Raw genomic sequence first — 26,649 nt, forward strand, 5'->3', positions numbered from 1 at the left:
CTTCCATGAATCCCATATTTCATTTCGAATCTGTCCAATTCCCTTTTGAAAGATCCAGTTTAATTTGCTTCCTGCACAATTTTCAGGCAGTGAATTCCAAATCACAACAACTCATTCTGTTTTGAAACAAATAATTTCACAACATATTGTGTTTGGATTTTCACAGAGGATTTGGAAATGGAGTGACAGTTGTCACTCAAAATTGAGACTCAGTCTTTATTAATGATCTCCATGAGCGGACTGAGTGTGATGTATCCAAGTTGGGGACTATTTCTAAAAAGGAAATTACATTTCTGCCGCTTCTTGCATGACCACAAGATCTTGGAAAGTGTTTTACGGTCAAGTTATTTTGAAGTGTAGTCACTGTTGTGATGTGGGAAACTGTCGGGGTGCCTCAGAAATGAAAATGATCACTTTCATCTGTATTAACAGTTAAATATAACTAGGTCAAGGAAGCCATGTTAAACTCTAACATGTGATGAGATCTTTATATCATAAAGCTAAAAGCCTCCAGACACTGCTGAGCAAGGAATTAAGGAATTCTTCAATCATTTTGATAAGTTAGAGGACACTATATTCTGCTAAAGTCTGGCTCAATAATGAGGCTGATTGTTCAACCTGATCAAGATTAGTAAGAAAGCTTTGTGTCTTTCACAAAGTATATTTTTGAACCATTGTATCTTGTATTAACCAAATGTATTAATTAAAGATTACTCTAACAATTAGCTACCAGTCAGTAACAGATGGGTGAATAAGTAGTGAGCCATAATTGAGTTAAAGTTAATGAATCAATAATGAATCAGTAGTTATAATGAAAGATTGAGTTTTATTTGCAGTCAAATGTAAAAGCTTAATTGCTGTGTATGTAAAGAATGTGCAGTGAAGATAAATGTACTGGCGAGAGAGACCTTCCAGCTCTGATTAGCCTCAACATTTGTACAGGGATTGTATAGAATCAGATAAAGGGATGGTGTGAAATTATTCTATTGTATTCCTGATAATGACAGAAAATGGGGCAAGTAATTGAGGATACAATTAATCTAGTGACAAAACTGCTTTCTTTCTTCACGACAACCATTACCTCTCCCTTTGCCTTTTGTTCCAGGACATTTTTGACATTTAATCTCGTCGCCCTCTAACCAATCCCCGACTTTCCCTTTTGTTCGACCTGACCCTCCCCCTTTCTCATCAGTATCAAACCCATCACATTTCTCCCTCTAGTTCTGAAGTAGAGTTACATTGGACGTGAAACATTAACTCAGTTTCCCTCCCCACAGATGCCTGCCAGACCTGTGTTTTTCCAGTTCTTTCTGTATTTATTTTAGATCTACTTGCAGTGGAGGAAAAACACTATTTACTATCCAGGATAAAATAAATGTCTTTCGTCAGATTTTGTGGATCATTTTGTTTATTTGTTTGTTTAGCTATGATGAGAGGTTGGAGAAACTTGGTTTGTTCTCACTGGAACAAGAGAGGTTGAGGAGCGACCTGATAGAAGTCTCCAATATTATGAGGGGCATGGACAGAATGGATAGTCAAACGCTTTTTCCCAGGGTGGAAGAGTCACAGCTTTAAGGAGCGAGGGGCAAGGTTTAAAGGAGATGTATAAGGCAGATTTTGTACACAGAGGGTGGTGGGTGCCTGGAACTCGCTGCCGGGGGTGGTAGTGGAAGCGGATACGGTAGTGACTTTTAAGGGGCATCTGGACAAATACATGAATAGGATGGGAATAGGGGAATATGGTCGCTGGAAGGGTAGGGGGTTTTAGTTAAGTCAGGCAGCATGATCAGTGCAGGCTTGGAGGGCCTGTTCTTGTGATGTAATTTTCTGTGTTCTTATTTCATTGGAAATGTGCTCTCCCAGGCTCAAAGAGCATCAGCTCATTGGAAGCAGAGGGGTGAAACCAGCCAGTCCAGCAGAAAGAAAACCCTTCAACCTTCCACTTCACCAACTGTCAGAATGAACGTGGTTCAGTGCTGGATGTGATTAACAGCAGAAACCAACTCGATAATCATTTGTGAATCTGTTGGTGTTTCTGCAGGTTGGATAACCGAGTCAATCCCTTCCCACACACAGAGCAGGCGAACGGCCGCTCCCCAGTGTGAACTCGCTGGTGTATCCGCAGTGCAGATGACCATTTAAATCTCATTGTGCAGTGAGAGCAGCTGAACGGTCGCTCCTCAGTGTGAATGCGCTGGTGGGACACCAGATCCACTGAGCTTTTGAATCCGCTCCCACAGTCAGAACATTTAAAGGGTCTCTCACTGGTGTGAATGAGATTGTGTCTCAGCAGGATGGATAACTGAGTGAACCCGTTCCCACACACAGAGCAGGTGAACGGCCTCTCCCCAGTGTGAACTCGCTGGTGTTTCCGCAGGTGGAATGTCGTTCTAAACATCTTTGTGCAGTGAGAGCAGCTGAACGGTCTCTCCTCAGTGTGAATGCGCTGGTGAGACTTCAGTTCTCGAGAACTTTTAAATCCACTCCCACAGTCAGTACATTTAAAGGGTCTCTCATTGGTGTGAGTGACTTTGTGACTCAGCAGGTGGGAGGACCGAGTGAATCCCTTCCCACACTGAGAGCAGGTGAATGGCCTCTCCCCAGTGTGAACACGCTGGTGTCTCTGCAGGTGGGATGACCGAGTGAATCCCTTCCCACATTGAGAGCAGGTGAATGGTCTCTCTCCAGTGTGACTGCGTCGATGAGTTTCCAGCTCTGATGGGGCATTGTATCCCTTCCCACAGTCCCCACATTTCCACGGTTTCTCCATGGTTCAAGTGTCCTTGTGACTCTCCAGGTTAAACAATCAGTTAAATCTCACACAGAACAAGGGTACAGTCTCTCCCCGCTGTGAATGCTGTGATGTATTTTCAGGCTGTGTAACTGGTTAAAGCTCTTTCCACACTCAGTGCACTGGAACACTCTCACTCGGGTGTGTGTGTGTCTTGGTGCTTTTCCAGTCACACTGATGTTGAGAATCTTCTGAAGCAGAAAGAACAGAGAAACATTTCACCTTCTAGAATCAAAGGTCAGTGATATTCAGGTCCCGATAAATTGAATGCTGACGTGATGTTTGTTTTGAGTTTTTGTCTGTAAATCCTCACCTTCTGATATCCTGTAAACGAGTTTGAAAAATTCACCATTGTCAGTACAGCATAGAAATTCAGAACAGACAATTCTAGTTTCTATAGAACATTCTTTCCTCTCTCATTCCCCAAAACTGTAAATCTCCATCCCACACACTCTCCCTCTATTCTCACTCTGCTGTATCTAATATTCACCCTCCCAATTCTCCTGAAGGTGCTGATTGAGGCTGATTGACAGATCCATGCTCACGGCTTCCTGTCCTGGACACAGAGAGCTGGAAATCTCCATGCAGGAGAATAACAGAAATATGGCGACTTTCCTCGACTAAGAATGTTTTAAATGGATTGTTTCAGTTAGTGAAGATACAGGGGGTTGTGATTGATGATAGTCTTGAACTTGCTGCCTGTGAGGGTGGCCATAGAGTTTGACAGCACGGAAAGAGGCCCTTCAGCCTATCGTGTTTGCGCCGACCATCAAACACCTTTCTATTCTAATCCCATTTTCCACTCTTGGTGCGTAACCTTGTATGCTATGGCATTTCAAGAGCTCATCTAAATACTTCTTAAATGTTTCAGGCAGTGAGTTCCAGATTCCCACCACCGTCTGAGTGAAAAGGTTTTTCCTCACATCTTCTATAAACCTACTGCCCCTGAACTTAAATCCATGCCTTTGGTTATTGCCCCCTCTACTAAAGAGAAAAGTTCCTTCCTGTCCCCCTCCATCTGTGCCCCTCAGAATTTTATACACCTCAATCAGGTCCCCCTCACCCTTCTCTGCTCCAAGAAAAACAACGCCAGCCTATCCAGTTTCTCTTGATAGCTGAAACACTCCAGCCCAGACAACACCCTGGGGAATTTCCTCTTCACCTTCTCCAGTGCAATTACATCCTTCCCATAGTGTGGCAACCAGAACTGCACACAGTACTCCAGGTGTGGCCTATCCAGTGTTTTATACAGCTCCATCATAACCTCCCTGCCCTTATAGTCAATAAGAAGTTTAACAACACCAGGTTAAAGTCCAACAGGTTTATTTGGTAGCAAAAGCCACACAAGCTTTCGAGGCTCTGAGCCCCTTCTTCAGGTGAGTGGGAATTCTGTTCACAAACAGGGCATATAAAGACACAGACTAAATTTATATGAATAATGGTTGGAATGCGAATACTTACAACTAATCCAGTCTTTAAGAAACAAAACAATGGGAGTGGAGAGAGCATCAAGACAGGCTAAAAAGATGTGTATTGTCTCCAGACAAGACAGCCAGTGAAACTCTGCAGGTCCACGCAACTGTGGGAGTTACAAATAGTGTGACATAAACCCAATATCCCGGTTGAGGCCGTCCTTGTGTGTGCGGCATTATAGTCAATGCCTTGGTTAATAAAGGCACGTATGCCACGTGCCTTCTGAACCACCTTATGTAGCTGTCCTACTGTCTTCAGAGATCTATGAACATACGCACCAAGGTCCCTCTGATCCTCTGTACCTCCGAGGATCTGACTATTCATTGTGCATTCCGAGATGCCGCTTGTAAAAATTGCTTCAAATTAAGCTAAAATGTAACCAAATGACTTCAACCAAGCACAGCATGTCAATACTACACTGGATCTTCGCCAAAAGGCTGAGAAGCGATACCTCCTGCTCTTAATATACTGACAGAACACCTTTGCATTTCCTCACAGATGTTGCCGAGAGGAGGAGGTTTGGTCTGAAGCTCATTGGCCAACCAACTTCCGCATTCAGACAATGGGGAGCTCTGATTGGCTGGAGGACCAAATAAACAAACTCAGGTTAAATCAGGACAAAGTAAAAGGGGCAGCTCCCCAAAAAGGAGGGGGAACAGCCCGAACAGAAATCAAAGTACAAAGGAAACTTAAAAACATCAAATTAAAATGTGATTATCAGGGTCAATAACGCACCCCAAACCCTGCGGTGCCCAGCGGGCGCGGAAAGCGTCAACCTCGCCCGTGGACACCGCATGCTCCCTCGCCAGGGACACCTGGCCGCGAACGTAGCCGCGGTAGAGGGGCAGACAGTCAGGATGGACGGCCCCCTCGATCGCCCGCTGCCTGGACCGGTAAATGGCGCGTTTCGCCAGGCCCAGGAGCAGGTTCACGAGGAGGTCGCCATCCCGACCCTCCCCTCTCCGCACCGGGTGTCCGTAGATCAGGAGCGTGGGACTGAAGTGTAAACAAAACATCAATAAAAGGTTCTTCAGGAAAACATAAAGGGAGTGCAGCCTAAGACACACAACATAGACATGGTCCACGGACTCCACAAGGCCGCAGAAAGGGCAGTCTTCGGAGCCCATGAACCAGTGAATCCTACGGTTGTGCGGCACTGCTGCATGCATCACCTTCCACCCCAGGTCCCCGACGTAATTGGGGGAGATCCTTCCGTAGAGGGACCTCCAGCGGGGACCTCCGCCGCCCGGCGGCAACAAGGCCCGCCAAGGTGTATCCGGGCGACAGGCGAGGAGGCGGTAGTGGAAGGTGTGCAGCAGCAGCCCGCACAGGAAACGCCTCCGCGCGGTAGAAAAAGGCACGGAGGACATTTCCGCGAGGCGGCTCAGGCTGTGGGGCACCTCACCCAGGGGAGGGGGCTGAGGCTTTGGGCCAATGTGGAATTCCGCCCGAACAGGGGAACGCTCGGGCGGGATCCCACCGCACGCCTGCGCCACCTCAAGTTTGCGTGCAGTTTCGGGGCCGAGCACGACCGTCCTAAGGTCTAGGATGGCTTTGGCCGCGCGCCAGACGGTCGTCCCCGCGCGCTCAGCCAGCACGCGGGGACTCATCCAGCCCGCCCCTCCGCCATCAAGCACTTCCCCGATTCTGGTCACCCCGGCGTCCACGGCCCCCCTCTCCGCCAGCCACCTGAAGTTATACGGCTGGAGGAGCGGATTCCTGAGCAGCGGCTCTCGCACGAGAGCCGCTACTCCTGACGGGGGGGAGCTGCGTCGCGAGGCGACCATGTTCCAGACAGTGAGGAGGTCCTGGTAAAAGACGGGCAACTCCTGCAGGGCGGTCGAAGCACGCCCCAGTTCGATATGCAGGAGCTGCACGTCATAATTGAGGCCGTGCCACTGGCGGAAGAAATACGTCGCCATGGCACACCACTGTGGAGGGGGCTCAACGTAAAGGTACCTCTGCAGGGCCTGGAGACGGAAGGTCGCTATCTGAGTGCGGAGGCACACCAGACCTTGTCCGCCCTCCTTAAGCGGGAGATGCAGAACCGCAGCAGGGACCCAGTGCAGTCGATTGTCCCAGAAGAACCGCAGGAGGGTTCTCTGGATATCGGTGACAAAGCCAGGGGGAGGGGTCAAAGGGACCAGCCGGTACCACAGCATGGAGGCGACCAGCTGGTTTATGACGCGGGCTCGCGCCCCGTAGGACAGCACTCGGAGCAGTCCTGTCCAGCGACTCAGGCGGGCGGAGACTTTGGCCTCCAGCTCCCACCAGTTCGCCGGCCAGGATTCCTCGGCTGGACAGAGATGGGCCCCCAAGTAGAGGAGGTTGGTCCTGCTCCAGGTGAAAGGCCTGAGCTCCGTCTCCCAAGGACCGACAAGGAGTCCGGAGCACTTAGCCCAGTTGATCCTGGCAGAGGACGCGGCGGAGTACACCGCCTGGCATTCTCGCATCCTCCGCAGGTCAGCCGGGACCTCAGATGCGGAGACAGGAGGAAGTTTGAGTCTGTCTGAAGATCAATCTTCATTCACACAAAGCCCGCGCTCTGATTGGCTGGAAAACCAGAGTCCTTCTGGTCCTCCAACTCTTCCCATTGGTCAACACCTCAGCATGAAGATCAGAGGGTGGATTCTCCCCCGCACATGTGCAGCTTCCCCCTCCCTTGGACATACGCAGTCCCGGGCCGGGCGGAGGGGGAGCTCACCGAGCGGCTTCTCGCTCTGGCCGGAGCCGTCAGCCGGTTGCCTGGAAACCTTGGCTCGATGTGGTGCAGGGGGAGGGGAACAATGGGTGGGGGCGGGGCTCCAGGGTCCACCCGCCTGGGCCTGCGCACTGGAACCCGGAGACGTCACCACGGAGCACAGTGATTCCTATTGGCTGATTCAGGCAGGGCTCCATTGTTACATCACAATGTGGAAGTTGTCCAATGAGCTTCAGAGTGAATCTTCCTCCTCTGGGCAACATCTGGGAGGAAATCAATGTTTCCCCCTTTCCATTTCTTTTCTCATTCTGGGGGAAATTGGGGACTTGCAGCAACTGAAGGGAACGAAGTGAATTCGGTCTGTATATTCCACACATTTCTCCTCCAGTAATGTAGACATTTATCTGTCTGGCAGCCTGCATGGAAATTTTCAGCTCTCTGCATCCAGGGCAAGAAGCAGTGAGCATGGATCTGTCAATCACACATGAGGACGGCCTCAACCGGGATCTTGAGTTCATGACACACTATCTGTAACCCCCACCACTTGCCTGGGCTTGCAAAATCTCACTAACTGTCCTGGCTGGAGACAATACACATCTCTTTAACCTGTGCTTAACCCTCTCTCCACTCACATTGTCTGTACCTTTAAGACTTGATTACCTGGAAAGACTCGCATTCCAACCATTATCTTGTAAATTGAGTTTGTGTCTTTGTGCCCTGTTTGTGAACAGAACTCCCACTCACCTGATGAAGGGGCAGCGCTCCGAAAGCCTGTGGCTTATGCTAACAAATTAACCTGTTGGATTTTAACCTGGTGTTGTGAGACTTCTTACTGTGCTTACCCCAGTCCAACGCCGGCATCTCCACACTCTGAGTGGAAAGAGAGAAGTAGGAGAGGCCGGAGGTGAGGAGAGATATTTTATACATCTACAACTCAACAGGAACTCTGACAGAATTTCCAAACCCTGTGAACACCATCAGCTCCAAGTTCCTCTCCAACTCACACACCACCCTGACTTGTCTGACATCCAGTACTGAAAGAACAGAAATTTATTTCATATAAATACTGGGAAGACTGAACCCATTGTGTTCAGTCCCCACTACAGACTCCACTCCCTCGCCAACAACTTTATCTCTCCTCCTGGCAACTGTCTGAGGCTGAACCAGGCTGTTCACAACCAGGGTGAAATAGTTCATCCCAAGATGAGCTTCCAGCCACATGTCCACATCATCATCAAGACCACCTTCATTCATAGAAGCATTGATAGTAATTAATTAATAATAATGAATCATAAAATACAGTGTAGAAGGAGGCCATTCAGCCCATCGAGCCTGCACCGACAACAATCCCATCCAGGCCCTATCCACATATTTCCCTGTTAACCCCCTGATAGCAAGTGGCAATTTATCATGGCCAATCTTTCTAACCGGCACATAGAAGCATAGAATATTACAGCACAGAAACAGGCCTTTTGGCCCTTCTTGGCTGTGCCAAACCATTTTTCTGCCTCGTCCCACTGACCCGCACCTGGACCATATCCCTCCACATCCCTCTCATCCATGTACCTGTCCAAGTTTTTCTTAAATGTTAAAAGTGAGCCCGCATTCACCACTTCATCTGGCAGCTCATTCCACACTCCCATCACTCTCTGCGTGAAGAAGTCCCCCCTAATATTCCCTTTAAACTTTTCCCCCTTCACCCTTAACCCACGTCCTCTAGTTTTTTTCTCCCCGAGCCTCAGTGGAAAAAGCCTGCTTGCATTCACTCTGTCTATACCCATCATAATTTTATACACCTCTATCAAATCTCCCCTCATTCTTCTACGCTCCAGGGAATAAAGTCCTAACCTATTCAACCTTTCTCTGTAACTCAGTTTCTCAAGTCCCGGCAATATCCTTGTAAACCTTCTCTGCACTCTTTCAACCTTATTAATATCCTTCCTGTAATTAGGTGACCAAAACTGCACACAATACTCTAAATTCAACCTCACCAATGTCTTATACAACCTCATCATAACATTCCATCTCTTCTACTCAATACTTTAATTTATAAAGGCCAATGTACCAAAAGCATTCTTTACAACCCTATCTACCTGTGACGCCACTTTTAGGGAATTATGTATCTGTATTCCCAGATCCCTCTGTTCTACTGCACTCTTCAGTGTCCTACCATTTACCTTGTATGTTCTACCTTGGTTTGTCCTTCCAAAATGCAATACCTCACACTTGTCTGCATTAAACTCCATCTGCCATTTTTCAGCCCATTTTTCTAGCTGGTCCAAATCCCTCTGCAAGCTTTGAAAACCTTCCTCACTAAACACTACACCTCCAATCTTTGTATCAACAACAAATTTGCTGATCCAATTTACCACATTATCATCCAGATCATTGATATCGGTGACAAACAACAATGGATCCAGCACTGATCCATGTGGCACACCACTCGTCACAGGCCTCCAATCAGAGAAGCAATCCTCCACTACCACTCTCTGGCTTCGTCCATTGAGCCAATGTCTAATCCAATTTACTACCTCTCCATGTATACCTAGCGACTGAACCATCCTAACTAACCTCCCATGTGGGACCTTGTCAAAGGCGTTACTGAAGTCCATGTAGACAACATCCACTGCCTTCCCTTCATCCACTTTCCTGGTAACCTCCTCGAAAAACTCTAATCGATTGGTTAAACATGACCGACCACGCACAAAGCTGGACTCTCCCTAATAAGTCCCTGTCTATCCAACTATTTGCAGATCCTATCTCTTCGTACTCCTTCCAATAATTTATCTGCTACTGACATCAAAGTTACCGGCCTATAATTTCCCACATTACTTTTTGAGCCTTTTTAAACAACGGAACAACATGAGCTATCCTCCAATCATCCGGCACCTCACCCGTGGATACCAACATTTTAAATATGTCTGCCAGGGCCCTTTGGACTGTGGAAGGAAACCGGAACACCCGGAGGAAACCCACACAGACACGGAGAGAATGTAGAAACTCTGCACAGACAGGGACCCGAGGCTGGAATTGAACCCGGGTCCCTGGTGCTGTTAGGCAGCTGCACTAACCACTGTGCCACCGGGCCACATGTCAGTGACATCACCTGACTCCAGCCCAGTCTCAGCTCATCTGGAACCCTCACGCATTCCATTGTGATGTCACACTCTCACCCATTCCATTGTGACGTCACACCCTCACCCATTCCATTGTGACGTCCCACCCTCACCCATTCCATTGTGACGTCACACTCTCACCCATTCCATTGTGACGTCACACCCTCACCCATTCCATTGTGACGTCACACTCTCAATCATTCGATTGTGATGTCACACTCTCACCCATTCCATTGTGACGTCACACCCTCACCCACTCCATTGTGACGTCAGGGTTTCACTCTCCGATCACAATCCCTGCCGGCCTCCCACATGCAGCCTCAATGGCGGCAGTCAGCCCGGGTCGAACACTACAAGCTGCCGCTCCATTTGGTACAAAGGGGAGGGACCGGGAAGTTCATTTCCGGGGTTTGGGTTTGAACAACATGTTTACAAAGTCTCTCCACCCACCCGCCACATTTATCATTCCCCGCGCGCCGCCCTCTACCTCGTATTGATCTCGCTTCCGAGTCAAAACCGTCCTTCCGTCGCCATTACCCACACTGCGCATGCTTCAGGTCCCGCCCCTCATTCACTCCGATTGGTTGGAGGACCAGCCGCTCCCGCTCGGTCCTCCAGCCCCGCCCCCTCTTCCTATTGGTCCGGAGCTGCCGTCAATCAGCCCCCGGGCATTGTGATGTGGAGCATGCGCAGTGTCATTGCTGGCCTTGGCGCTTGTTTGTCCCGGAGAAGCGGAGTCAGCGTTAGGCGGTGGCTGGGAGGATTTGGAAACACTTTGTGGATCCGCAAACCCTTCAGAATCATTGTCAGCTCCCTGGTTTGCAGCTGCGGGGCTTCTCCCTCCCTCCCTCCCGGGAACAGGCCCAGGTTAACGGCCCCATCCTGGCTCAGCCACTGGAGGATGGTTCACATCAGAGGATGGGGGAGGGGGACAATAAATAAGAGGTTACACTTTGGCCTCAAATCAATGAGGACTCTGATCTCTGGGAAGGAAGGAAACCCTGGGAGGTGGGCGGGGAGGATTCACAAACACCCGCTGGAGGCCCCAACACCCCCAATAAGACCCATTGGTTTTATTGTCAGTCTGCAGACAGGAGCTGGAGAACTGAACCCAGACAGAGGAGAGGGAGGGAGAAAACTGGGAGTGGAGGAAAGAAATGGTGAGATGGGTTTGGATTTCAGCCCAAGGAGGAGGGAGAGTGTGTGGGACGGGGATTTACTGATTTGGGGGAACAAGAAAGGAAAAAATGTTCCAGAGAAACTAGAATTGTCTGTTCAGAGTTTGTATCGTGTTCTGACAGTGATGACTTTTCTAAACTGTTTTTACAGGATATTGGAAGTGAAAGATTGGCAGACAGAAAACTCAAACCGGACATCACATCTGACAAAGTCATTCAGTTCCTTTGGAGCTGAATATCATTGGTCTTTGAATATAGAAAGAGAAATATTTGTCTGTTCTGCCTGTGGTCAAAGAAATTAAACATCAGTATGACCGGAAAAGCATCGAGACAAACACACCCGAGTGAGAGTGTTCCAGTGAACTGAATGTGGAAAGAGCTTTAACCAGTTACACAGCCTGAAAAAACATCACAGTTCACAGCAGGGTGAAACTACGTGTATGTTGTGTGTGTGGATGAGGCTTGAACTGATCATCCAACCTGGAGAAACACAAGGACACCAGCACCATGGAGAAACCGTGGAAATGTGTGGAGTGCGGGAAGGGATTCGGTTTCCCATCACAACTGGAAGTTCATCGGCGCAGTCACACTGGGGAGAGACCGTTCACCTGCTCTGTTTGTGGGAAGGGATTCACCCATTCATACAACCTTCTGACTCACCGACGGGTTCACACTGGGGAGAGGCCGTTCACCTGCCCTGTGTGTGGGAAGGGATTCACTCGCTCATCCCACATTGTGACACACCAACTTGTTCACACTGATGAGAGAATGTTTACATGTTCTGACTGTGAGAAGAGTTTTAAATGCAAAAAGGATCTGCTGATGCACCAACGTATTCACACTGGGGAGAGACCGTTCACCTGCTCTGTGTGTGGGAAAGGATTCATTCAGTCATCTCACTTGCAGACACATCAACTTGTTCACTCTGATAACAAACTTTTTAATTGTTCCCACTGTGAGAAGAGCTTTAAAAATAAAAAAGATCTGCTGACGCACCAATATGCTCACACTGGGGAGAGGCCATTCACCTGCTGTGTGTGTGGGAAGGCATTCAGCCGCCCATCTGCCCTATTGAACCACCAGAGAATTCACACTGGGGAGAGGCCCTTCACCTGCTCAGACTGTGGGAAGGGATTCATTAATTCATCTAACCTTCTGATACACCAGCAACTCCACACAGGGGATCGACCGTTCACCTGCTCTGAATGTGGGAAGGGATTCACCCGTTCATACAACCTTCTGACACACCAGCAGGTTCACAGTGAGGAGAGGCCATTCACTTGCTCCGTGTGTGGGAAGGGATTCACTCGTTCATCCAACCTATTGAATCACCAGCGAGTTCACACTGGGGAGAGGCCGTTCACCTGCTCCATGTGTGGGAAGGGATTCAGTCAGTCATCCAACCTGCTGACACATCAGAGAATTCACAGTGGGGAGAGGCCATTTACCTGCTCTGTCTGTAGGAAGGGATTTTCTCATTTATCTTATCTTCTGAACCACCAGAGAGTTCACACTGGGGAGAGGCCGTTCACCTGTAATGTCTGTGGAAAGGGATTTGTTCAGTCCTCCCACCTGCCAACACACCGGCGAGTTCACAAACGACTGCAAGGTTTGGATTCTCCACTTATCGATGCTGTTAATCATATCCAGGTCTGAATCATGTTCTCTCTGACTTTTTTCTTCTGTTGAGGTTTGATATTCTGAATAAATGTGAAAATAGACATTTGATTGAATCATTGTTGTAGATTTTTGTCTTTTCCATTTGAGTGTTTAACGTCACCAGGCTGGAGCTCAGAAAGGGCAATCTGAGGGAGGATCATACAGTCGGAACAGAACTTCATTCTTGACCCAGTCCTTCAGGGTCACGCTGAGAGGGTCACACAGCACTTTGGTCTTTTTCGTCACTTTTCACTGACAGCAAAGTCCCCGTGTGGGTGAATCCTGAGGTGTGTAAGAAATGTTTCCCAGTCGTTCTTTTCCATGGTTCAGAGCTCCTAGACACGGAACAGAAGCTCCTTTACAACTGTGTTTAGAGTCAGGAAGAACAATGGTGAATGCTGGAAACGTGCTGTCAAAGATTGGTGTAAAACTGGGATCTATTCCTGACTGAGAGTGAAACGGCAGGTTCAGGTTTCCAAGCTAAAAATGAAAAAAAGTCTAAAACATTTTAATGCGTGTGTGTGTCAGTCCTGGTTTATTGACCAGAAACTGGCTTAAAATAAATTGGTTGAAGTCTGCATCAAAGTAGCAGCTGGAGACGTTCAAAGGACCCTGTTAACTGCTGGGACAATGAGACAACAATTTGATTCCCAGATAGAGAAGGAGCTGCAGTGTGTGTCCAAGAATTCTCAGTTTTGTTGATGTGTGCTTCCCATACACTATCCTTTTAAATACACCTCACTCCTATCAGCCTTTAACCATTATAAACAGAACAGAGAGAAGCTGAGCAGCACCAGAGTCCTGACTGACCATTTAAGAATGAGTGATGTATTCAGCTGAAGTTTCCTGTTGGTAGTTTTCTGGGTGATCTCCTTATTTTGATCATTCTCAGTGACCCCTGGGTGTGTGAACCTCCTCTCCTCTCTTTCAGACATTCACTCACTTAACATCTCCTCTCTCTCAGAAACTCAATCATTCAACATCTCTCATCTCTCTAACACTTACTGAACGTTTCTCTCTCTCTCTCCAGGCATTCACTCACACTTACCTCACCTTCCACCTCTCTTACACTCTAACCTCGCTCCTCTCTCACATTCACTTAACCTCTCTCCTCTCAGATACTGTGTTCGTCACTTACTGTCTCTCTATCTTTCTTTCAAACACTCACTCATTTAACCTTCCTATTTCAGATAATGCTTAAACTTATTCATTGTTTTCTCTCTCTCATTACCTCTCTCTGAAAAAGCACAAATACACTTCATCTCTTCGCTGTCTGAGAAAACATCTAATTGATGGAGATTCAATCCTCTCTGTTCCTCTCTCCCACTGCCTCTGACAGGCCCTGACTCACTTTAAATCGCCTCTTTTCTAATAACCCTCTTTGGGAAAACTCATTTGTTCTCTAATTCCTCCTCATTTCTCCCAGTGATGACCCTCAGTCCATCTCCCAATTCAGTGAATGTTAAAAACCCAAATAATCTCCTTTCTTCATTGTTTAAAATGGGAATGGGGGTGAATGTAATGCTGAGAGCGGCAGCAATCTGTGTGGTTGTTCTTGATGCTGTCAGAGTGAGTTCACCCTCACAGGCAGGAAGACTGTTCACGGTGATAACATGAAACTGACACCGGCTGTTTCATTCTCAGGTATCACAACTTCTCTGCTGCCGGTTCAAAAACGCACATCTCACTTCTGAGCAGAAAATAAATCCAGGGACCACAATCTGGTGAGAACATCTGTCAGTGCGACCTATATCTGTCCACAGAGTCAGGGCAGAGTCTCACAGGTCACATTGTGGTGACATTTACAAATGAGCCAGTTATTTCTGTTCAGAGTTTCCATTCGCAGATATAACCAGCTGTGTCTGTGGATCAGTTACTGAGTTCCCTCTGCTCCCCATAGCTGGGAACTGATAGCCTGCTCCCTTAGATTGTATATCATTCTCTCTGTATTGCTTGTTTCCTCTGATTCTCAGCTTTTATCTTTGACCTTCCTCATCTTTCTGCTTTTTAAAATCTTTCTCAATTTTTCTCTCAGTCTTTCTGTCTCTCCTTTCCTCTGTATCTCTCTCAGTCTCTGTGTGTTCCTATTTAATCAAGATGTTCAAAATCATGAAGAATTTCTGATTGACTACTATTCGGGTAAGCGTTCTCCAAGGCGGCCTTCGCGACACACGACAGCGCAGAGTCGCGGAGCAGAAACTGATAGCCAGGTTCCGCACACACAAGGACGGCCTCAACCGGGATATTGGGTTTATGTCACACTATTTCACATAAATATTTCTGCTTTTTTCCTCCTGAGTCTTTATCATGCGATCCTAGAATCAGAATTTATGTCACACTATTTGTAACTCCCACAGTTGCGTGGACCTGCAGAGTTTCACCGGCTGTCTTGTCTGGAGACAATACACATCTTTTTAGCCTGTCTTGATGCTCTCCCCACTCCCATTGTTTTGTTTCTTAAAGACTGGATTAGTTGTAAGTATTCGCATTCCAACCATTATTCATGTAAATTGAGTCTGTGTCTTATAAGTTCTGTTTGTGAACAGAATTCCCACTCACCTGAAGAAGGGGCTCAGAGCCTCGAAAGCTTGTGTGGCTTTTGCTACCAAATAAACCTGTTGGACTTTAACCTGGTGTTGTTAAACTTCTTACAGAGGGAAAAACAGGGAGAAAAGCAGAAAAACCCGGCAGGTCCGGCGGCATCTGTTGAGAGAGAAACAGTTAACATTTTGAGTCCATATAATTCTTCAGGGCAGGAAAAACATGCGTTATCCATCTTAGATGAGGGAATGTGATGGGGAGATTTAACAGAGGTGTTTAAAATGACAAATGATTTATGATACTGTCAATGGAGAGAAATTATCTCCCAGGAGCACGAGGGTCTGTCGATGGAGAGAATCGATTTGCTAGGTGCAGGAGGGTCTGTAAGCAGAGAACACAGAGATTTAATTTAATTAACAACAGAACTGGAGGGGGTGATAAGGAGAATGTTTTACACAATAACTTGATATGATCTGGAATGCACAAACTGACAAGTGCTAGAAGCAGGTTTAATAGGAGCTTTCAAAGGGAATTGGATAAATACTTGCAGAAGGTAAATTGGCAGAGTTATGGTGAATGGGATTAATTGGACAGTTCACTCATCTTTGTGACATTCTGAATGTTTCTCTCCTAAGGTTTTAAGATTTGATCTTTTCGGTTATAATGTGTCTCAAACAGAAGATTAAAATATTGGGTTTGATGAGCTGTCAGATCTCTTTCCTGTGTGTCTGTGTAACTTGAGAACTGGAGATAACCATGAGGAGGAACTGATTATTTTCAGTTCCTCTAACAGATACACCTCAGATATCAGAAATCTCAGGAGTTCCCCATGTCCTCAATATTCTCGCCTCGAGTATAACAGCTCTCAGTCAGGCTGAGTCAGTCACATGTGTCTCTGTCATGATGTTTCCACTTGTATTTTATCACTCACCTCCCAGTGACACTCACCACAACACAGACGCCTTAAAATATCATTGCTCCCTTACACTTTGTCCTCCTATTATAATCAAATGTTTGTTGGGCCTCTTGTCTCCATTAATGTCAGATTACCTGCAGTTAAAATGACCTCAGAGACACTGAAACTGCAGTTGTAGAATACAGCAGAATTGGAATAACAGACAGGTTATTGTCTGATACTGACAGTGGCAGAGCAACACACATCGGAATTTAAATACATTATATCAATAGACCATGACTCACTCACACTATCAAATGAAACCGAAACTTTGGTTATGGCGCACGAGATACTGACTGTATTACCATTACATTGGATCCAATGCTGTGTTCGCTAACATACTGCAACGTGACTCTTATTATTTGAACAAACATTGTATTTGTTACACTCAGAGTAAGTCAGTGCTTTGCTGTGTTGTCTCTGTGCCCCATCTCCACTCTGATTGTATTGGAGCCTGTGTGTGTCATTGTTACACTGAGACTCTGTTATTGCTAATGTGGAGATGCCGGCGTTGGACTGGGTAAGCACAGTAAGAAGTTTAACAACACCAGGTGAAAGTCCAACAGGTTTATTTGGTAGAAAAAGCCACAAGCTTTCGGAGCCTTAAGCTCCTTCTTCAGGTGAGTGGGAATTCTGTTCACAAACAGGGCATATAAAGACACAAACTCAATTTACAGAATAGTGGTTGGAATGCGAATACTTACAGCTAATCAAGTCTTAAAGGTACAAACAATGCGAGTGGAGAGAGCATCAAGACAGGCTAAAGAGATGTGTATTGTCTCCAGACAGGACAGCCAGTGAGACTCTGCAAGTCCAGGCAAGCTGTGGGGAGTACAGATAGTGTGACATGAACCCAATATCCCGGTTGAGGCCGTCCTCGCGTGCGGAACTTGGCTATCAGTTTCTGCTCATCGACTCTGCGCTGTCGTGTGTCGTGAAGGCAGCCTTGGAGAACGCTTACCCGAAGATCAGAGGCTGAATGCCCGTGACCGCTCAAGTGCTCCCCAACAGGAAGAGAACAGTTTTGCCTGGTGATTGTCGAGCGGTGTTCATCCATCCGTTGTCGCAGTGTCTGCATGGTTTCCCCAATGTACCATGCCTCGGGACATCCTTTCTTGCAGTGTATCAGGTAGACAACGTTGGCCGAGTTGCAAGAGTATGTACCGTGTACCTGGTGGATGGTGTTCTCACGTGAGATGATGGCATCTGTGTCGATGATCCAGCATGTCTTGCAGAGGTTGCTGTGGCAGGGTTGTGTGGTGTCGTGGTCACTGTTCTCCTGAAGGCTGGGTAGTTTGCTGCGGACAATGGCCTGTTTGAGGTTGTGCGGTTGTTTGAAGGCAAGAAGTGGGGGTGTGAGGATGGCCTTGGTGAGATGTTCGTCTTCATCAATGACATGTTGATGGCTCCGGAGAAGATGCCGTAGCTTCTCCGCTCCGGGGAAGTACTGGACGATGAAGGGTACTCTGTCCACCTTGTCCCGTGTTTGTCTTCTGAGGAGGTCGGTGCGGTTTTTCGCTGTGGCGCGTCGGAACTGTCGATCGATGAGTTGAGCGCCATATCCTGTTCTTATGAGGGCATCTTTCAGCGTCTGGAGGTGCCTGTTGCGATCCTCCTCATCCGAGCAGATCCTGTGTATACGGAGGGCTTGTCCGTCGGGGATGGCTTCTTTAACGTGTTTAGGGTGGAAGCTCTCCACTCACATTGTTTGTACCTTTAAGACTTGATTAGCTGCAAGGATTCGCATTCCAACCATTATTCATGTAAATTGAGTCTGTGTCTTTATAAGCTCTGTTTGTGAACAGAATTCCCACTCACCTGAAGAAGGAGCTTGAGGCTCCGAAAGCTTGTGTGACGTTTGCTACCAAATAGACCTGTTGGACTTTAACCTGGTGTTGTTAAACTTCTTACTGTTATTATTGGACAAGCAGCAAATCACCGTCACAATGCCCGGCTGATTGACGGCAGCGCGGACCAATGGGAAGAGGGGACAGTGCTGGAGGACCGACCTGGAGCGGTCGGTCCTCCAGCCAATGGGAACGAACGAGGGGCGGGGCCAGCTTTGACTGGAGCATGCGCAGTGTGAGTAATGGCGATGGGAAACGGCTCTTGTTCTGGGCTCGGAAATCTGTTAGAGGTGATTGGAGGTACGGAGAGAGCAATGGATCGCCCAGGTGGGTGGAAACGCTGCGTAAGCATGTTGTGTAAGCCGAAAACCGCGGAAGAGAACTTCCCGGACCCAGTTTGTACCGAGAAGGGCTGCAGCTCCTCGTGTTCATCCCGGGTTAACGTTCGCCATCTTTATTGGGGGCAATATGCAGCAATGCGCACGTGCGGCCGCCATGTTTGTAGAGGGCAATGTTGTCAATCAGTGGGAGGGGCTTGTTCCCCAGTGCTCAGAATGGAGACAACTTGTCCATCAAACTGCATCAACCCTGAGTCCCAATGTCTTATTGATGAGGCAGAGCGGTGGTAGAGAAGGAAAAAGAAAGGAAAATAAAAACAATAAATGCTGGAAAATCTCAGCAGATCTGACAGCATCTGTGGAGAGAGAATAGAACCAACGTTTCGAGACTGGATGACCCATAGTCAGAGCTTGTACACGTGTAAACAGAGCATGAAAACTTTGCCACCTCCATGTACCTTTGTACACCTCAATCAATCTACTTTGCTCCAAGGAGTACAACCCCAAGTTATCCAGCCTAACATTGTAACTATAATTCCTCATCCCTGAAACCATTTTGATAAATCTCCTCTGCACCCTGTCAAGGAGCCTCACATCCTCCATAATGTGTGGTGATCACTGGTTTGCACAGACCCAGGTATTCTGTGTTCCTGTCTGTGATCTCATCACATACTTACAATTGCACAGTGACATCACCCCCGCTCCCCGGGGATTTCCTCAACTGGGAGATTTTTCTCTGATGCCAATGCTTCTGATATCTTTCCAGCTGCAGGCTCCAGCAGGAGATTTTAATATTAAAATCAGTTAAATTGTTTCAGAGGTGAGTGTTTGTGACCATTCACGGGCGCGGGTTCTCGTCATAAACCAGCTGCTCGCCTCCATGCTGTGGTACCGGCTGGTCCCTTTGACCCCTCCCCCTGGCTTTGTCGCCAATATCCAGAGAATCCTCCTGCGGTTCTTCTGGGGCAATCGACTGCACTGGGTCCCTGCTGCGGTTCTGTATCTCCCGCTTGAGGAGGGCGGACAAGGTCTGGTGTGCCTCTGCACTCAGATAGCGACCTTCCGCCTCCAGGCTCTGCCGAGGTACCTTTACGTTGAGCCCCCTCCACAGTGGTGTGCCATATTTCTTCCGCCAGTGGCACGGCCTGAATTATGATGTGCAGCTCCTGCATATCGAACTGGGGCGTGCTTCGACCGCCCTGCAGGAGTTGCCCATCTTTTACCAGGACCTCCTCACCGTTTGGAACACGGACGCCTCGCGACGCAGCTCTCCCCCGTCAGGAGTAGCAGCTCTCGTGTGAGAGCCGCTGCTCAGGAATCCGCTCCTCCAGCCGTATAACTTCAGGTGGCTGGCGGAGAGGAGGGCTGTGGACGCCGGGGTGACCAGGATCAGGGACGTGCTGAGCGCGCGGGGGTGTCCGTCCGGCGTGCGGCCAAAGTTATTCAAGACCTTAGGACGGTCGTGCTCGGCCCCGAAAGTGCACGCAAACTCGAGGCGGCGCAGGCGTGCGGTGGGATCCCGCCTGAGCGTTCCCCTGTTCGGGCGGAATTCCACATTGGCCCAAAGCCTCAGCCCCCTCCCCTGGGTGAGGTGCCCCACAGCCTGAGCCGCCTCGCGGAAATGCCCTCCGTGCCTTTTTCTACCGCGCGGAGGCGTTTCCTGTGCGGGCTGCTGCTGCACACCCTCCACTACCGCCTCCTCGCCTGTCGCCCGGATACACCTTGGCGGGCCTTGTTGCCACCGGGCGGCGGAGGTCCCCGCTGGAGGTCCCTCTACGGAGGGATCTCCCCCAATTACGTCGGGGACCTGGGGTTGAGGGTGATGCATGCAGCAGTTCCGCACAACCGTAGGATTCACTGGTTCACGGGCTCCGAAGACTGCCCCTTCTGTGGCCTTGTGGAGTCCGTGGACCATGTCTATGTTTTGTGTCTTAGGCTGCACTCCCTTTATGTTTTCCTGAAGAACCTTTTATTAATGTTTTGTTTACACTTCAGTCCCACGCTCCTGATCTACGGACACCTGGTGCGGAGAGGGGCGGGTCGGGATGGCGACCTCCTCGTGAACCTGCTCCTGGACCTGGTGAAACGCGCCATTTACAAGTCCAGGCAACGGGCGATCGAGGGGGCCGTCCATCCTGACTGTCTTCCCCTCTACCGCGGCTACGTTCGTGGCCGGGTGTCCCTGGAGAGGGAGCATGCGGTGTCCATGGGCGAGGTTGACGCTTTCCGCGCCCATTGGGCACCGCAGGGGTTGGGGTGCATTATCGACCCTAATAATCACATTTTAATTTGATGTTTTTAAGTTTCCTTTGTACTTTGATTTCTGTTCGGGCTGCTCCCCCTCCTTTTGTCCTCACTTTGTCCTGATTTAACTTGAGTTTGTTTATTTGGTTTGACCTTAAACTCACATCTGTGAGTAAAACCCTTTCTTTTCTCCCCATTTCTTTTCTCATTCTGGGGTAAATTGGGGACTTGCAGCAACTGAGGGGAAAGGAAGTGAATCCAGTCTGTACATTCCACACATTGTTAGTCCAGTCAGATAGACATATATCTGTCTGGGAGCCTGCATGGAGATTTCCAGCTCTCTGTGTCCAGGACAGGAAGCAGTGAGCATGGATCTGTCAATCAGCCTCAATCAGCACCTTCAGGAGAATTAGGAGGGTGAATATTAGATACAGCAGAGTGAGAATGGAGGGAGAGTGTGTGGGATGGAGATTCACAGCTTTTGGGGAATTATGTCATACCTTGAATGATACCTTGAAAAAAATTTTTTTTTAAATCATGCCGCTTACAGCTTGAGCAATGTCATTACGGGGTGGAGCTAAGCTGTGGCAGTCAGGTGATGGGGCTTTCAGATTCGTTTGTGGCAGTCAGGTGATCGGAGTTTTTTCCTTTCGGCTTTTAGTTTCGTTTTGGAAAGCAGTTTCGCAGCAAGCTAAGAAGCAGTCTCTTTGTCTGTATTTTCTCTTTGTTTGGTTCTGCCTTAAAGAAACTGTGTTTTAGGGGAACAGATTCGACTACAATCACTTCTGAGTTTCTTCCCAAGGGATTTTCAGCATTCAACCCAGGATGCTGAATACCTGTAACAAGTGGGCATTAACCTATGCTGTAGTGTGCTTATTAGGAGGGTTTTGTGTATTGGATGTTGGCTTTGGTTAGAACACGTTAGAGATATTCCTTAAGCATTGTACCTTATCGTGGTTGTTGTGTTTCTTGTTTGCAATTACTAAAAGTTCTCGCTAATTGTCTTGCTGTGCATGTCAACAATATTCTTAATTAAACTTTGTTTTCGATAAAAGCTCCTCAAGGGTCAGTTGAATCACACCTGGAGTAAAATGTTACAGGTCAGGCGAGCTTCATAGAACACCTTGACGTATCCGACCTGACTTTCAACAATGAAAAAAGAATTTTCCATAGAAACTAAAATAGTCTGTTCTGAATTTGTCTCCTGCACCGACAATGATGACTTTTGTAAATTCCTTTTACAGGATATCAGAGGGTGAGGATTTACAGATAGAAATCTCAAACTTCTCCTGAAGATCACCTGAAGATCTGACAGTCACTCAATTCACTGGGACATGTATATAATCGACCTTTGAATCCAAAAGTAGAAAACTTCTCTGTTCTGTCTGCTTCAGAAGATTTTAAACATCAGTGTGACCAGAAAAGCACCGAGACACACTCACACCAGAGTGAGAGTGTTCCAGTGCACTGAGTGTGGAAAGAGCTTTAACCAGGAGAGTCACAAGGACACCCGCACCATGGAGAAACCATGGAAATGTGGGGACTGTGGGAAGGGATTCAGGTTTCCATCTGAGCTGGAAACTCATCAACGCAGTCACACTGGGGAGAAACCATTCACCTGTTCTGTGTGTGGGAAGGGATTCACTCAGTTACCCGGTCTGCTGAGTCACAATCTCACTCACACCAGTGAGAGACCCTTTAAATGCTCTGACTGTGGGAGTGACTTCAAAAGCTCACAGGATCTGATGTCCCACCAGCGCATTCACACTGAGGAGAGACCGTTCAGCTGCTCTCACTGCACAAAGAGATTTAAATGGTCATCCAGCCTGCGGAGACACCAGCGAGTTCACACTGGGGAGAAGCCGTTCACCTGCGCTGACTGTGGGAAAGGATTCACTCAGTTATCTGACCTGTGGACACATCAACGGGTTCACACTGGGGAGAGGCCGTACACTTGCTCTGACTGTGGGAAAGGATTCACTCACTCAACCATTCTGCGGAGACACCAGCGAGTTCACACCGGGGAGAAACCGTTCACCTGCTGTGTGTGTGGGAAGGGATTCACTACTTCATCCAACCTGCTGACACACAAAGTCACTCACAGCAATGAGAGACCCTTTAAATGTTCTGACTGTGGAAGTGGCTTCAAAAGTGCTGCAGATCTGATGATTCACCAGCGCATTCACACTGAGGAGAGACCGTTCAGCTGCTCTCACTGCACAAAGAGATTTAAATGGTCATCCACCCTGAGGACACACCAGCGGGTTCACACTGGGGAGAAGCCAATCACCTGCTCTGTGTGTGAGAAGAGATTCACTCAGTTATCTGACCTGCGGATACACCAGCGAGTTCACACTGGAGAGAGGCCGTACAACTGCTCTGTGTGTGGGAAGGGATTCACTCAGTTATCCAACCTGCAGAGACACCAGCGAGGTCACACTGGAGAGAGGCCATTCACTTGCTCTGACTGTGGGAAAAGATTCACTCACTCAACCATTCTGCTGACACACCAGCGAGTTCACACCAGGGAGAGACTGTTCACCTGCTCTGACTGTGGGAAAGGATTCACTCAGTTATGCAGCCTGAAGAGACACCAGCGAATTCACACTGGGGAGAGGCCGTTCATCTGCACTGTGTGTGACAAGGGATTCAGACATTCAAATGCCCTGAAGAGACACCAGCGAATTCACACTGGGGAGAGACCCTTCACCTGCCCTCAGTGTGGGAAGGGATTCAGTACATCATCCAGCCTGCGGAGACACCAGCGAGTTCACAAGTGATGACCAGGGTTGGGTTCTGCTGTTATTGCTGCTATTAATCACATCCAGGACTGAACCATGTTCATTCTGACAGTTGGTGAAGTGGGAGGGTGTTGGGGAAAGGAAAAAAATCCAAGTGTGTTCGAGAAGATTTTAAACCATTAGGCATTTAAGACACTGACTGAACGACCAGCATTGAGTTAAATGACTCTAAATCAGACTCAGAAGCTAACAAGGGAATAGTTCACACACGTGTGAATGCAGTAAGAGATTTAAAACAAGTGATTATGATTTAAACGCATCTTTTGATATTTTAAATGTATTGACTGTATTTTTATAGAGTGATTGAGTGCTTTAGCCAAGAGCAAGTTGCCGCCGGGCCTGATGGTCTGGGGACTTTCAGACAGAGCCTCATTCTTAGGAAACAATGAAACCTCAGAATGTGCAAGTTCTTATTAACGGGAATTGTGAGCAGTCAGGTTCTCAGGGCTGCTTATGAACAGAGTTATTCTCTGTCTGGATAAGACAATGCCTTCTCAGACATGAGAACGTGCATCAGTCTGATATGGCCGGTGACATGGAGGAAAATAGTGGGAAGATTAACTTTGACCTTAACGTCTGGCGTTGCTAAGCAGTAGAGGAAGTTGAGTCACCAATAGGGGAGGAAGCATCTGGATTCCACGGACCAATGAAATCCCATCATGTCAGAGGGTAAAATGCAATTGTCTAAAGTATGTGACAGATGTTATTCATGATTTAAGTATATGGAAGATTGATTCAAAGCTGATGAAAGGCAGGAGAATTTGATATGAAAAATGTAGAATTGATCGATCCGAAACTGTATTCATTGGAGTTTATTGGAGATGTCAGGCTGCTCTACGTCTGGAGGGGCCGAGGGCTCTTCAATAATCTCTCCCTGTGACGCACTCTTCAAATAAATGTTACATCTTTAAACTTGGACACTGGCTTTCGTGAGTCCTTGTATTGGCTGAAGTTTTGGTGATATCCGGCCACCTCACAAACCCTGCTAACAGAGGGTTGGGTTTCTTTCTGTTGCATTAACCCATCACATGACTTTGCTTCCAAGGCTAATGCTCTTTGCGCCTGGGAGAGCACATTTCCAGTGAAATGATCCACAAAAGCTGATGAAGGACATTTATTTATCTTGGATAGTAAATAGTGTTTTTCTAAAATAAATAAATTTTTCTCTGTTCCATTGAGTCTACAGCACTGGGCCAGGCCAGTCGTGTAACTAAGTCTGTGCACTAGATTTTAGTGAAACCCAACCATTTTCAGGTTAATTTCAGTTACATTCACAGCAATGAAAGGTTAAAATGTCATTTTGTTCTCGCACAGAGATAAGAAGCCGTTTAATGTTCAGTATCATCACTCACATGTATTCATGAAGGGTTATTACATCAATAGGAATCAGCCAGAAACAGATGACTGACCAAATAGTGAACCTCAGTGAAGTTTCAATTGAAGGATAAGTTATTAATAATCAGCAGTTAATGAGAAGCCACTTTAGGATATTTCTGTATTTCTCCATCAGCTTTGCTTATGAGGACATTAAGGTGGTGTCAGAGCTGGGAAAGAAATGGGATGAGCCTTGGACTCTCAGGTCCACTCCATCCTATCCTCATAACCCCGCATATTTACCATAGCTAATTCACCAAACCTGCTCATCTTTGGAATGTGGGAGGAAACCAGAGCACCCGGAGGAAACCCATGCAGACATGGCGATAATGTGCAAACACAACGTCCTCACCTTCAACAATCAGTTTTTCATCTAGACACACGGAACAGCCATGGGGACCAAATTCGCACCTCAATATGCCAACATCTTCATGCACAGGTTCGAACAAGACCTCTTCACCGCACAGGACCTTTAACCGATGCTATGCACTAGATACATCAATGACATTTTCTTCCTTTGGATTTCTGGCGAACTATCACTGAGACAACTATATGATGACATCAACAAGTCCCATCCCACCATCAGACTCACCACAGACTACTCTCCAGAATCAGTTGCATCCTTGGACTCTCTCCCTATCAGGAACACACACACTGTCCTTGACTGTTGAGTCTGTCTGAATGAATGGGACTCCGGTAAAGACATCAAGATAACAGGCAGAGCTGAAAGGAAGGCATTGTCCTAAGTTGAAGACCTTGTGCGTGATTAAATGGAACCAATGGAGTTGACTCTATTGACAAATTATAGACCAATTCGCCGTTTCCAAACATTTGCCTGAGGTGGACTCACAACGTCTTTTGAGTCTAAAAAGAGGGGTTTCTGGGATTCACCTTTGTGAACATGGAGTGTAGGAGAAGCGGTTTGAATCTTCAGGGATAGTCAAGCTTCCTCCTATCAACGTGAAGGTCGTTTCCAATAAAGCTCAGGGGCAGATGAGTAGTTCATCCTGGGACTGGTTCAGTGATGGATTCCCTGCCCATCGATACCCCAGGAAGGTGCCGCCTGTGCTTCTCGGAGGCAGTGACTGTTTCTCTGTCAGCCCCAGGAGTTCACGTTGTCGTCCCTTGGAATGATCACTGATTTGAAAGTGTGGAGTTGGTGGAGTTTCATTGATGAGTAAACTTTACCCTACATCCCATCTCTGTTAGTTAGGTGATCAGTTTCTAAAAGTTGCTTATAATCAATAAACTTTGATACAATTGACTGATTTGGTGTCTGAGTCTTTGCTTGATGGTTATATCTCTGCCAAATTCAAACCCTTTAAAAGAACAATTTGGGATCCAGAATTGGGCAGTGTACAGCCAAATTGGAACAGTGTAAAAGATCAAAAATAAATATTTTTTAAGCTGACAATGTCTTTGTAACAATCAGCAGCCCCAGCCTTTCCTGAGGGTTAAATGCTCTCAGTTCTGAGATTATTCTTGTGAATATTTCTTGCTCCTTCTCCAGTGCCCCTATTTTTACAGTGGTTAGCACTGCTGCCTCAGTGCCAGGGACTGGGTTTGATTCTGGCCTTGGGTCACTGTCTGTGTGAAGTTTGCACATTATCACCATGTCTGCATGGGTTTCC

General features: G+C 47.5%; 3 protein-coding genes across 6 annotated transcripts in view; 1 reads left to right on the forward strand and 2 right to left on the reverse strand.

Annotated features, from left to right (window-relative positions):
• Positions 1–26,649, reverse strand: part of LOC144484126 (uncharacterized) — a 93,271-nt gene that overhangs the window by 21,364 nt on the left and 45,258 nt on the right. The window lies entirely within an intron of this gene.
• LOC144484098 (uncharacterized) lies at positions 808–10,631 on the reverse strand. Of its 4 annotated transcripts, none has more exons than XM_078202644.1 (2): positions 10,307–10,466; positions 808–3,115 (listed from the first exon to the last, which is right to left on the reverse strand). In XM_078202644.1, exon 2 carries the CDS (start codon positions 2,768–2,770, stop codon positions 2,012–2,014), a length of 759 nt encoding a protein of 252 aa, XP_078058770.1. In that variant the 5' UTR covers positions 2,771–3,115; positions 10,307–10,466; the 3' UTR covers positions 808–2,011. The 4 variants fall into 4 exon arrangements, with proteins under 4 accessions (XP_078058770.1, XP_078058772.1, XP_078058771.1 ...); XM_078202646.1 differs by lacking the exon at positions 10,307–10,466 and adding an exon at positions 10,569–10,631 and having other exon boundaries at positions 814–3,115; XM_078202645.1 differs by having other exon boundaries at positions 814–3,115; positions 10,335–10,466.
• On the forward strand, positions 11,307–24,734 carry LOC144484113 (uncharacterized). Its single transcript, XM_078202662.1, has 2 exons — positions 11,307–12,909; positions 22,211–24,734. Exons 1-2 carry the CDS (start codon positions 11,767–11,769, stop codon positions 23,621–23,623), a joined length of 2,556 nt encoding a protein of 851 aa, XP_078058788.1. The 5' UTR covers positions 11,307–11,766; the 3' UTR covers positions 23,624–24,734.

Source organism: Mustelus asterias, unplaced genomic scaffold (assembly GCF_964213995.1).
Source record: "Mustelus asterias unplaced genomic scaffold, sMusAst1.hap1.1 HAP1_SCAFFOLD_92, whole genome shotgun sequence".
Lineage (NCBI taxonomy): Eukaryota > Metazoa > Chordata > Chondrichthyes > Carcharhiniformes > Triakidae > Mustelus > Mustelus asterias.